The sequence below is a fragment of the Osmerus mordax genome, chromosome 28 (genome assembly GCF_038355195.1).
Source record: "Osmerus mordax isolate fOsmMor3 chromosome 28, fOsmMor3.pri, whole genome shotgun sequence".
Taxonomy (NCBI): Eukaryota; Metazoa; Chordata; class Actinopteri; order Osmeriformes; family Osmeridae; genus Osmerus; species Osmerus mordax.
This window is the reverse complement of record NC_090077.1, coordinates 241,799-254,298: the sequence shown is the minus strand read 5'-3', so window position 1 is coordinate 254,298 and position 12,500 is coordinate 241,799. Positions and strand designations below refer to the sequence as shown.

At 49.5% G+C, this 12,500-nt stretch overlaps 1 protein-coding gene across 1 annotated transcript in view; it reads right to left on the bottom strand.

Moving 5' to 3' along the window:
• The window catches only part of sema6a (sema domain, transmembrane domain (TM), and cytoplasmic domain, (semaphorin) 6A), a 46,415-nt gene that overhangs the window by 21,640 nt on the left and 12,275 nt on the right, over window positions 1-12,500 (bottom strand). The window contains 7 exon segments of the mRNA XM_067230918.1: window positions 664-822; window positions 2,997-3,128; window positions 4,192-4,409; window positions 5,957-6,045; window positions 6,648-6,704; window positions 6,707-6,766; window positions 8,283-8,373. Of these exon segments, the coding sequence (XP_067087019.1) occupies window positions 664-822; window positions 2,997-3,128; window positions 4,192-4,409; window positions 5,957-6,045; window positions 6,648-6,704; window positions 6,707-6,766; window positions 8,283-8,373 (806 nt within the window).

The following is a 12,500-nucleotide window of genomic DNA, read 5'->3' as shown; positions in this document are numbered from 1 at the left end:
TGAGATGAGCAGATGTGCGTGAGGAGGAGAAGGGTCTTTATGTAATGACCACAATGCTGGGGTGTTTTTTCCAAGCTTAGTCTACATGCCTTATCGTTTGGTGGAGCTGGAGAACAGAGGGGATTTTAAAGGGGATTAAATCCCACTTAAGGGTTGTTCTCTAACCATCAGAGTCACCGAGCTGGTAAACCCGGTCACTCACCCAGGGCACTGACCAACAAGATGAGAAAAGTCAGGATGGAACTATCACCAACCGTCTCTGGAGGAGGGACTCCTCACCGAACTGTTCCTCCAGTTTGTTTTAGTTGTCATGTCTTACATTTACATTTAGTCATTTGGCAGACGCTCTTATCCAGAGCGACTTACAGTAAGTACAGGGACATTCTCCCCGAGGCAAGTAGGGTGAAGTGCCTTTCCCAAGGACACAACGTCATTTTTCACGGCCGGGAATCAAACCGGCAACCTTCAGATTACTAGCCCGCTTCCCTAACCGCTCAGCCACCTGACTCCCAAGCCCTTGGTGGCATTGCTTGTAAAAAGGGCTACACACACACATTTTCTGCTTTTTTTTCTCCTAGACTTTTTTCATAGTTATTGTGTACCGTGGTTAGAAGACCCGGGTTCGAGGTCCTTAACCTGGCTCTGTTGGGAGGCAGCACTCACCGGACCATGGTCTTGAGGAACCAGGGTCTGTTGGCGATGGAGGGCACAGCCTCATCCATCAGAGGGTGTTGCTTGATGAAGTTCAGCGTGTCGTCGGGAAACTCGTTAGACAGCTTGTACTTCTCCATGTCTGGGGAAGAGCCGGCACAGCAACCAGGTCTGGAGAGAGGGAGAGGGGAGAGGAGGGAGGGGGGAGGGAGAGAGGGGAAGGAGGGAGGGAGGGAGGGGGGAGGGAGAGAGGGGAAGGAGGGAGGGAGGGGGGAGGGAGAGAGGCAGGGAGAGAGGGGAAGGAGGGAGGGAGAGAGGGAGGGAGAGAGGGAGGGAGAGGGGGGTAAGAGGGAGGGAGAGAGGGGTAGGAGGGAGAGAGAGGGGGAGAGGAGGGAGAGAGAGAGAAGGATGAGGGGTGGAATAATTGAGGAATAAGGGAGAAAGGAGAGATGAGGAGAAGACAGAAACGACATTTTTAAAATCGTGATATCTTTGACACCTCAAAAGCCACATCTAGCTGTGCACGTTCTAACTCAGCGTCGACACATTCTAACCGCGGTACCCGTGCAAAACAGTACACACACACACACACTTATCAACACGCAGTGTCACACACTCAGTGGATAGAGTGTACTCTTCAGCCGCGTGGAGCAGAGCCAGGATTGAAGGTAGGCCTTGATCTGGGAACTCACCTCGGAACACACGACTCTTTAACGAGGGGAGAGAGAGAGGAGGAGAGGCAATAAACCAGAAGCTGTCTAATATAGCAGATCCTCTCAAAGATGTGCTACCTCTCCAAGCTTGTAAAACCTCCTTCCAAACCCTGTCAGTCGTCTGCAACACTGAACACACTCCAGAAACAGCTCCATTTAATCTGCCTCCAGATTAAAAGGGTTTACAGAATATTTAGTAAATAGTTTGATGTAATTCCGTTTGTGATATCCTAAAATTGCCAAAAATGGTTTATTGGCAGTGTGTATGGTTGAACTGTGTTGAACTTGCAGTTAAGGGAGCAACACATTGGATTTGCAATGAAGCCTGGTTAATAATATGAAGTCCCTAAGAGTGAATGTGAATGAAAAGAGGTCTATCCGATATTACATTTACATTCTAGGCATTAAGCTTTTCTCCTCAGCGACATAGAAATTGTGCATATAGAAAAGTGCAGAGAACTCAATCGCTTCTATTCAGATCATGTTCTTTCTCTTTCGTGCTGACATTTTATTCCTTTATCCAAAGCGACCTTTAATATTACACACTGTATTCCATAAAGAAAAATGTAATAAAAGCGATACACTACGTTGTACATAAGATTGGATCGTACAGAAAGAACAGTTCAGACACATGAAGAGAGCAACATCAGAGATATTCTGAGCCCGGGGGAGAGAGAGCACATGCCAGGCCTTCTGCTGCAGGCTCTCCCCGGTGAGGCCGGGAACACTGTTGTGTCGGTCTGGAACACAGACAGGCAGACAGGCAGACAGACAGACAGGCAGACAGGCAGACAGACAGGCAGACACACAGACAGGCAGACAGACAGACAGACAGACACACAGGCAGACAGACATACAGGCAGACAGGCAGACAGACAGACACACAGACAGGCAGACACACAGACAGACAGACAGACAGACACACAGACAGGCAGAGACACAGACAGACATACAGGCAGACAGGCAAACGGGCAGACAGACAGGCAGACACACAGACACACAGACAGACAGACAGACAGACATACAGGCAGACAGGCAAACGGGCAGACAGACAGGCAGACACACAGACACACAGACAGACAGACAGACAGACAGACAGGGACGTGATCGTATCAACGAGACGAGAGCTAACAACCAGGACTCATTAACACCTGACCTGGATTCACACAAACACATCATTTCCTGTTAATCACCACCCCAGGAGAATGTAACTGTACGCAACTGGTCTCGCAAGCCATATGGGCACATGCCCGCACACACTGACAGTGATACACACACACACACACACACACATTGACAGTGATACACACACACACACACTGACAATTATCTTCCCTGGGTCTTTGTTCTGAAGCTCTCCCTTAGATAGAGAGAGAGAGAGATCTAGGCAGGAAGACAGGCAGCTCTTTCCAGGGTAATTAGGGATGTTGGGATGGCAGATTGATCAGGCTGGTGCATTTGTAGAATTAGCCAGCCATCTGGAAAATGATCTCACGCTTCGTTTGCTGATATCGAGCTCTTTTAAGCTGCAGCCATTGTTTGAATGTGTGTGTAAGTGTGTGTGGGAGGAGGCTGGGGGAGTATGTGTGTGTGTATGTGTGTGTGTGTGTGATGAAAACAGAATCGTCATACCTGGGTTTGGGAACTCTTTCCTCGGGAAAAGGTGTCCAGGTGGAATCTGGCGACTTCTGCTCCTTGAAGCGGCCGGTGAACGCATTGGCCACCTCCGCCATGTCGTAAGCACAGACCGCCGACCCCGGGATGCTGCGGGAACACAAAACAAACGCACCCGAACCCCACCCAACAAGTCAGTCAGTGTGCTAGGTAGCTAACGTGTAGCCTAGCTCTGAATCCCTGGTCTGTGCGTCACCGTGCTGTGAAAGGGAGGTGTCTGTGGAGGTTTGGCAGCGAGGAGTGTCAAACAGCTTGCGCCGAGGACAGAATTTGTCATTCTGTTGGCCTCAAGGTCTTGGCTATAGATCTCTGTAATCACAGTGCAGGATCGGCACAGCAGCGCAAAACTGGCCTAATGTGAGGCTGTAGTTTTGTACATTATGTTGGTTTCTGCCTTTAAATACGCAGTTGACCCCAGGAGATTAAACGTGAGTGCTTTTTCTTCTTTAAATGTTGCCGCCGCCGCCGCCGAGAAAAACAAGACTAAGAAAAACGGGTATATAAAAGCCTTCAGCCGCTTTGCTAACAATCTCATACTCGGGGCTGCGTTCTGGACAAACTGTCCGGCCAACTCAACAATGAACGGTCTATAAATCCTGAAGAGCTAGCTCCAGTCGCAACAACATGTTCGTTGTCATTTGCCCTCTGAACTGGAATTCGTGCCCGGATCAAATTTGAGGATACGAATCTCGAAGCCGCTTCATTGGGTTTTAATGGCCGTTAGCCGCGCTCAATTGCATTGTCACAAGTAATTGTCTTATCTGGTAAAGGATCTCGCTGTGAAAAACTGGAAAATTACCATATGTGTCTCGGAAGCTGCAATACATACTTGGTCATTTTCAATTTGGATAATTCTCCTTCCTGCTTGAATTATAATTTCTCACTCTTCACGTGAATAATGAAATACTATGAACCTAGCTGCACTGTCGTGATGGCAAGGAAGAAAACTGTTCTCACTGTTTAAATTAGCCAGCGACAGTGTGTGTGTGTGTCTGCCTGCGTGTGTGTCTGCCTGTGTGTGTGTCTGCCTGTGTGTGTGTCTTCCTGCGTGTGTGTGTTTGTCTGCATGTGTGTGTGTTTGCGTGTAGGGCCTTTTTACAAACACTCGAGGCTAACCGAGTCCTTTTTTTTTTTCCTTCTCCAGACCAATCACCTGTTGTAAGGAGTGGAGAATGTCGCCATGACGACGTCGCGACCGTTGACGTGGAGGACGTTGGTTACGGCCTGCAGGATGTTGAAGTAGAAGTGCGAGTCTCCGGGGATGGAGCAGTTGAGACGGGACTTGAGGAAGGAGGTCCACTGCTTCTCCAGCACGCGCTGGGACCCACCACGGTCGTTCTTACACACCCGCGCCACCCGGGGAAACACCACCTGAGAGGGGAACACACACACACAATGCTTGAGATGTTACATTACATTTAGTCATTTAGCAGACGCTCTTATCCAGAGCGACTTACAGTAAGTACAGGGACATTCCCCCGAGGTAAGTAGGGTGAAGTGCCTTGCCCAAGGACACAACGTCATTTGGCACGGTCGGGAATCTAACCAGCAACCTTCTGATTACTAGCCCGATTCCCTAACCGCTCAGCCACCTGACTCCCGATGTTACACACATACACACACACACAAGCTTGCATGCATGCACACACACCGACACGTGTTCATATGGGACCCGTTCATGCATGTGTGGAGTTTCTCAATGAAAAGCAATAGAGATATTATTGGCTGGAACAGGTGTGACAGTCTGTCAAGTTGCTTAGGAAGTTATGTCATCGCTATAAATTACATTTCTATCTGCGGTGCTTCACGTTAAACGATGAAATGAAAACGGTCTGATGTCAGTCCGTCTGTCTGTTTGTCTGTCTGTTTCTATGCTAATTAGATGACTTACATGAAAAACTGGTAAATGTCTGCCAAAGTGGTGGGGCTAATACATCAAATATGACATGAAAAAATAAACAGTTTACATTATAATTAATGAACCCAACGTGGATATATATTTCCAAGATGAGGAGCAGGCAGGGTTGACTAATCAATCATTGTGTTCAGTAAAATACCTGTACCAGATGGCGTGCTCTGCATGGACTAATGGTGTTTGGTATTCCTCCCAAAACATCAGAGAAAGTCTCTCTGGATCCATATTCAACACTTTCAGACAAGCCTATCTGATGGCAATGATCCATTTCCATAGTTTTTTTAATTCCCCTAGCTCTCCTCTCTCTCTCTCTCTTCCTCTCTCCCTCTCTCTTCCTCTCTCTCCCCCTCTTTCTCTTTCTCTCTCTCTCTCTCTCTCTCTCTCTTGCTTGTCACTACCTCACTCCCTCTTGCTGCTTTCCATTTAATCAGAAACTATGTAATGTTGATATGATTCATTTCCATATCGTATTTTCTTCATGCGGGTATCCAATTAAACTTGTCCACCAGAAACGAAATGAAAGGATTAATGGAAAATGTATTTTACATCCCTCTGGTGTCGAAACCTGATGGAAAAGAATAAAAACCCTTTATATTCACACAATCCTTCTCGCCTTTCAATCTCTCTCCTCCTCTACTGTGTAATTTAGGAGGAAACTCAAGTTCCCTTTCGAGGGAGCGGACTGAAGGACTGACAGGTCAAACAGTGTCCAGCTCGGACGTGCAATTCAGAGAGTATATTTAGACTTCAAACTGGATTTCCAGACGACCGCTGACAAGTCTTTACTTTCAAACCTATTATTAGACTCACATCCTGTTCATGTTTTTCCTATTATAAAAAATGGCAGTGGAGCACTTTGCGTCTTCCTGATCTCCCTTCCTGATATGTGATACACCCACTTCCTACTTCCTGTTTACTCCCCCGAGGAACGCATTTCCTGAAGAACAGGAAGTAAACAGGAAGTAGCTGATTCAAGTGGAGAGGGCGACCTGGCTGGCCTCACCTTGCCCATTGTGTTGTACTCCATGGCGATTTCCCTGAAGAAGAAGTAGATGAATTCTCCATAGTCCACCGCCTGGACAAAGTAGGGCTCTGAAAGACATGAAGAAGAGACATTACACAACACACACCTAATAATACTCTTCCGTCAAACATTCTGTCTTTCACACTCTCTCACTCTCTTCTCTTTTAACCTTGAACCTCTTTCAACCTTCTGAGAAACTTCTGAAACCCCTTTTTATATTGGTGTGAAAACTCTGACAGGTTTTGGTGAATTCCTTCCAATCGAGTGCTCGGTAGCTGTCATGAAAGGCCTTGAGGCCAGGCGCTGTGCTGAGAGAGGTGCCATTCTTCTTCTCTGCCAGGAAGTGATTCGCACGGCGGGAAAAGAGACTCGTCCACTTGGTTTTGAGGAGCAGGCTCGCAGAGGAGCCTCCCCAGAGGTGAGCTGTTTACTGGGTACATACATTACAGCTGTGGAGACTAGTGGGGAGGAGGAATACATCAAACTGACTGACTGTCATTTGCATAAACACCCCATACTGTACACACACGTGCACACACACACACACACACACACAAGTGCACGTGCTCGCACACAGACTCACACACACTCACAACCTGATTAGTTTTCCAGCCCTGTGTGTGTGTGTGTGTCTCCCTGGTCTTTGTGTGTGAGGCCGCGATCTGCTCACCTTTCAGCCATTTGGAGTCGTGTTTGACAGTGCGCAAAGTGGGGCTGTCTCCAAGCTACGATAGATGACTGCATCGATCGCAAGGAAGTCTGTTACTGTGGCTGAGTAGAGCTTGCCATCTGGAGAGAGAGGAGAGAGAGGGAGAGGAGGGGGGGTGGAAAGATGGAGAGAGAAAAAGAAAGAGAGCAGAAGAAGGGAGAAAGAGAGGGGATATGAAAAAGAGACAGAGAGAAGGAGTGAGAGAGATGGAGAAGTTTAGTCAACCATGATGATCCTGAGCAGAGCATTCAAAGCTACTCACAGATTCCACTCTGTGGCTGGACAAGAAGAATGCACAGAGCCACAGGCCTGATGAATGGGCGCACACGACAGGCAGACACACTGACAGACATCTAACAGACTGTAAACACACACACACACGTGCAAACCCCACGCAGCATTCAGTACATATACGCTGAAAGACAAACACACACACACACCAGCCACAATTATACACACACACATAAATGCACACCAGATTCAAACACACACCAGCCACAAACATACACATGAGAAGGGAACACTATCCACCACTAGAATGACCTCAGCTGCAATTGGACGGCAGCTTTGGAAACTGTAACTACATAATTGAAAGGATAGCAGGAGAAGAGAGGAGGAGGAGGAGAGGATGAGAGGAGGAGATGAGAAGATGGGAGAAGAGAGGAGGAGGAGGTGGAGGAGGAAGAGAGGTGGAACAGGAGAGGAGGAGAGGATTTCCTCCAACCACTTAGAGATTCCAGCTCCAACTTTTCTTCAAATGAACCCGTTAACAAGGTGCTTCATCCTCCAGCCTCCACCCAAACACTGAGGAACCCTCCCACACAGAACACACACGGGGATGTGTCCCTTGGTGGTTCCTCTCCTGCTCTCATCATTCCGCTGGGTTTTGAGGAGGAGTTGTGACTTGGACTCCGATGGAAGGCTGACTCATACAACACACTGCCCTCTTTTCTCATCTCAAGATTTATTTTTAATCTCCCAGTTTCAGGGAGGAGGATTCCAGTCAGGGCTGTTTTGTTTTCTGCGCTCTCCACCACAAAAGCTTTGTGTGTTCCCCCGGCTTGTCCCAAACTCCGGAATGATCCAGGCGATGGACTCCACTCGCCAACACGGAACAAGGTGTCCCCGAGTTCAACGGTTGGTTCTAAAGAATTGCGGTCGTTTTTTCTCCGTACATAATTCTAGCAGAGAGGAGATCAAACTTATACGTGCTAGTCTGTTTGTGAGCTCACACGAAAATGTATCACAGGACAGTGATACAGTACTAGGCATCCGTGACGAAGTCTAACTGCAAAAGCTGTATGAAAGGCTGTTAATACAGATTAATCTTCTCAAAATACTGATTCCTCTCCAGTTTGTGTTTAAGTGAAACTGAAAGCTGTGATTGGATGGGACTCATGCAATGAAACAGAGTGCAGTTGATTGATAAAGCCCCATTTAAACTTGATTCCTACATCTAGTCTCTCTATCTCTACTCCATAAAGCTCGAATAAAGCTCTCCATGCATCGCAATCATAAAATCTGAGTGGAAGTTTCATTTTAGGTGCAGATGAAGGATAAAGATGCACAGCAGCACAGTTAATGAAAGCGTCTCACCGGCGAACAGGGCGATGTTGGCATGCTTGGCATCATAAGGGCATCGTGCCATCCCGCTGATCTCGTCGCCCTGGGCGTCCAGAGAGTCAATCTACCGGAAGTAGAGAAACAAGGTTTAGAGAGCATTTCAAACTACATTTCCCAGCATGCATTTACTCCCAACTACCCTCCCATTCCGGCCAAACCAGAGGAGAGAGAGGGAGGAGAGGAGAGAGAGAGATGAGAGAGAGATAGAGAGAGAGAGAGAGAGAGAGAGAGAGAGAGAGGCAGAGGAGACCAGTGGGCGAGCAGACCAGTGCTGAGGCCAGACATCCAGCTGGGAAACAGAACAAGCATGGCAGACAATCCGACTCGGGGTCAAAGGTCACAGGCATCCCCCCCCAGGGCCAACGTCCCCCCTCAGCGGGGGCCAGACAGTCTTTCACTCAAGTTCTGGTCCGAGGTCAGTCTGACAGTGGTGGACGGGGGACCACTTGGAAAAAACAAGAGACACCAGCTGGAGTGGGTTTTTTCATCTCTCTCATTCCTCTCTCTATTCATCTCTCTATCCTCTCTCTGTCTCTCTATCCTCTCTCTGTCTCTCTATTCTCTGTCTCTCTGTCTCTCTGTCTCTCTCTCTCTCTCTCTCTCTGTCTCTCTCTCTCTCTCTGTCCTCTCTGTCTCTCTCTCTCTCCTCTCTCTCTCTCTTCATCTCTCTATCCTCTCTCTGTCTCTCTATTCTCTCTCTGTCTCTCTATTCTCTGTCTCTCTGTCCTCTCTCTCTCTCTCTCTCTCTCTGTCTCTCTCTCTCTCTCTTCATCTCTCTATCCTCTCTCTGTCTCTCTATTCTCCTACTCCTCTCTCTCATCTCTCTATCCTCTCTCTGTCTCTCTCTCTCTCTATCTTCATCTCTCTATCCTCTCTCTGTCTCTCTCTCTCTCTTCATCTCTCTATCCTCTCTCTGTCTCTCTCTCTCTCTCTTCATCTCTCTATCCTCTCTCTGTCTCTCTATTCTCTGTCTCTCTGTCTCTCTATTCTCTATCTCTCTGTCTCTCTGTCTCTCTCTCTCTCTGTCTTTCTTTCTCTCTCTCTCTCTCTCCTGCTCTTTTACTCTCTCTCTCTTCATCTCTCTCTCCTCCCCTCTCTCTCTCTCTCTCTCTCATCTCCCTCCCTCTCTCTCCCTCTCAGGACAAAGGCTAGATCTTGCAAGAGGTGGAAATGCTTACACCGTCTTTCTGGTCTAAACAGGTCATTTTATATTCTATTCCTGTCTCGGTGGAAACAGCTATCATCTGCTCGCTAAAAGGTCACACACACTCACACAAAAGCTAACACACACAAGCTAACACACACAAGCTAACACACACAAGCTAACACACACAAGCTAACACACACTCTCTTCGCTCTGAAAACAACTCGGCCAGAGAAATACTTGAGTGGTGATTGGGAAATAACAGGTGACCTTTCATTACACAGAGCAACACCCAACAGTGGTGTCACTCTCTGTCACTCCAGTCATTGTATTAACAGAATATCGGTATGAACCTGTATTTTCCAAAAGAATATTTGTGATGACACGGTTGTGATATTATTTATGTGGTGTCTGGCTGGATGATACAGAGGAGCAGTCATTTCCACTGTGTAATTATACTTGGGTGATTGCTTTACAAAGCACATCTCTTCCAAACACACACCACACATAGGCACACACACACACACACACACACACAGGCACACACAACACACACAGGCACACACATGCAGCCTTCTCTCTATTCATTTCAGCGTGGCAGTGACCTCTGTCCTCTGCGGGCCTAGCTGCTGTCAGTGATCTATCCTTGCAGTCTGACCCACACTGGATGCTGCTCTCTGATGTATGAGGTCAATCTGCTATCAACCAAGACAGAGAGAGGGAGGGAGGGGGCGGTGAGGGGCGGTGAGGGGAGGGGCAGGGGGGGGGCACACATGTAGAAACAGGTGATGTGACTTAGTGGGGTGCAGAAATGGAACGAGACAAAAAGAGACGAAAGACGAGAAGGAGGTGGAGAACAACTGCACTTCCCTGGTGAGCGGTGCTCAGAGGTCAAGACCTTGACTGGGGGACGTAAACCAATTCATTAACCGCTAACAGAGTTAACAGTTAACGAGGTTACGGTTAACGATCCCCTAACGCAAATTAATTACGCAAAAGGAGGGAAATAAAGAGATGCGGTGCGTGGCCGTCAGGCGCTCTGTGATTGGCTGTGGCGTTTCCCGTGGCGTGGCTCTTATCATCTCACAGGTGTGCCATGTACGAGCATGCTCCTATCTCGCACGTGCTCAGTAAGGGACAATTACTCTCTCTTCTCCCTGCAGACACACCCAACACCCCTCCACCACCCACCCCCATTCTCTCACCTTCACTCCGCCCCCCTCCGCCCCCCTCAGCCCCCCCCCCCCAGCCCCCCCCATCCGCCCCCCTCCGCCCCCTCAGCAGGTGTAAACAAGGTCTCGCTGGAGAGGGTTTCAGACTTCACCCTCTCTCAGGTTGTTTTGGTTTCAAGAGTAGAGAGAGCGGAGGAGAGAGAGGTAGAGTGAGAGAGGGAGAGACTTAGGGAGAGAAAGAGAGAGAGAGAGAGAGACATTCATGGACCAGTTCTCAGCAGAGTAATGGAGTCTGGGTCTGGCCACTAGTTTATGGGAGTAGAATCACCCCTCCAGAGCTCCAGTCTTTCACCTGGCCTCTTTCTGCCCCTCTCAACCCCTGTCCTCTACTCCGCCTGGCAACAGGTGATGTAACAGACACCAGGCGTGTGTGTGGGCAGCTGGGGAGAGGAGCTTTATGACAGAGAGTCGAGCTGGGAGACCACGTCGCCACTTTCTGTCTCAGATGCTCCCAACTCCAGGAAAAACCCATGCCATGCCTGCCAAGGTGTCTGTGTGTGTGTGTTTGTGTGTGTTGAGTGTGTGTGTTGTGTGTGTTGTGTGTGTGTCAGGCGGGGTACTGAAGTGTCGGCGCCGACACAGATGGACCCTCGGGAGGGAGGGAGAGAGGGGGGGAGGGAGAGAGGGCTGCCATCGAAAGGGACAGGAGCATTTGTATGTCCTCCCTCCTCCCTCCCTCCCTCCCTCCCTCCCTCCCTCCCTCCCTCCCTCCCTCCCTCTCCCTCTCCCTCTCCCCTTCCCTCTCCCCCTCTCCCCCTCTCCCCCCCTCTCCCTCTCTCCCTCCCTCCCTCCCTCCCTCCCTCCCTCCCCCCTGTGTTTCTGATTAATGTGGGATGAGGTTGGCTCCAAAACAGAAGCTCTTTTCAAGCCCGTCACACTGGGAGATGGAGAGGCCTGCTGCGGCCAAGGTGGATCTGCACTGGCACACACACACACACACACACTCACACACACACACTCCTCCTTCTATAGAGGCCAGCGGGCAGTCAAAGGCTGATCCCAGAGAAGCAGCCTGGAGGGCAGCCTGTCTGTTTCTCTCTCCCCCACCACGCTGACGTGTTACCCAGACCCTCGTGTCCCCCTCGCCCCTCTCCCCTCCCCCCTCCCCCCTCTCCCCTCTCCCCTCTCCCCTCTCCCCTCTCCTCTCCCCTCCCCTCCCCTCCCCTCCCCTCCCCTCCCTCTCCCCTCTCCTCTCCTCTCTCCTCTCCCCTCTCGCCCCTCTCCTCTCCCCTCTCCCCTCTCCTCTCCCCTCTCCCCTCTCCCCTTTCTCCTCCCCCCCTCCCCCCTCTCCTCTCCCCTCTCCCCTCTCCCCTCCCCCCCTCAGCCCAGCCACAGACCCTAGAACAGTAATAACAATTCAAACTGCCAGCGTTAATGCGAGCAGGGGAACAGTGAAAGGTAACCATGCCTGGTGAATCTGGCATCCGTTCGGTTTCCTACGGAGCGGGCGAGGGATGACGGACAAGCGCGCGCACATCAGAGAGAACACACACACTACAACACACACTACACACACACACACACACACACCAGAGAGAAGATGCATAAACCTCATTGCTGGGCTTCACTCTGCAGGAGGAAGCAGTGAACCAGACACATCTTCCTCTGAGGAAAACAACAACTCCTTTTCCCCCTGAAGTCTCTCAAACACCTGAATTGGAAAGGAAATGTATTCTATTCTGTTTTGAAATAAACAGATCTAAAGAGTGTGATGGGCTCAGATTCCCATGCAGACGGTCTAGAGGACGAAATGCTCATCCCAATCAGAGCAGGTGTCCTCCCAGTCAAAATTACATTTACATTTAGCAGACGCTC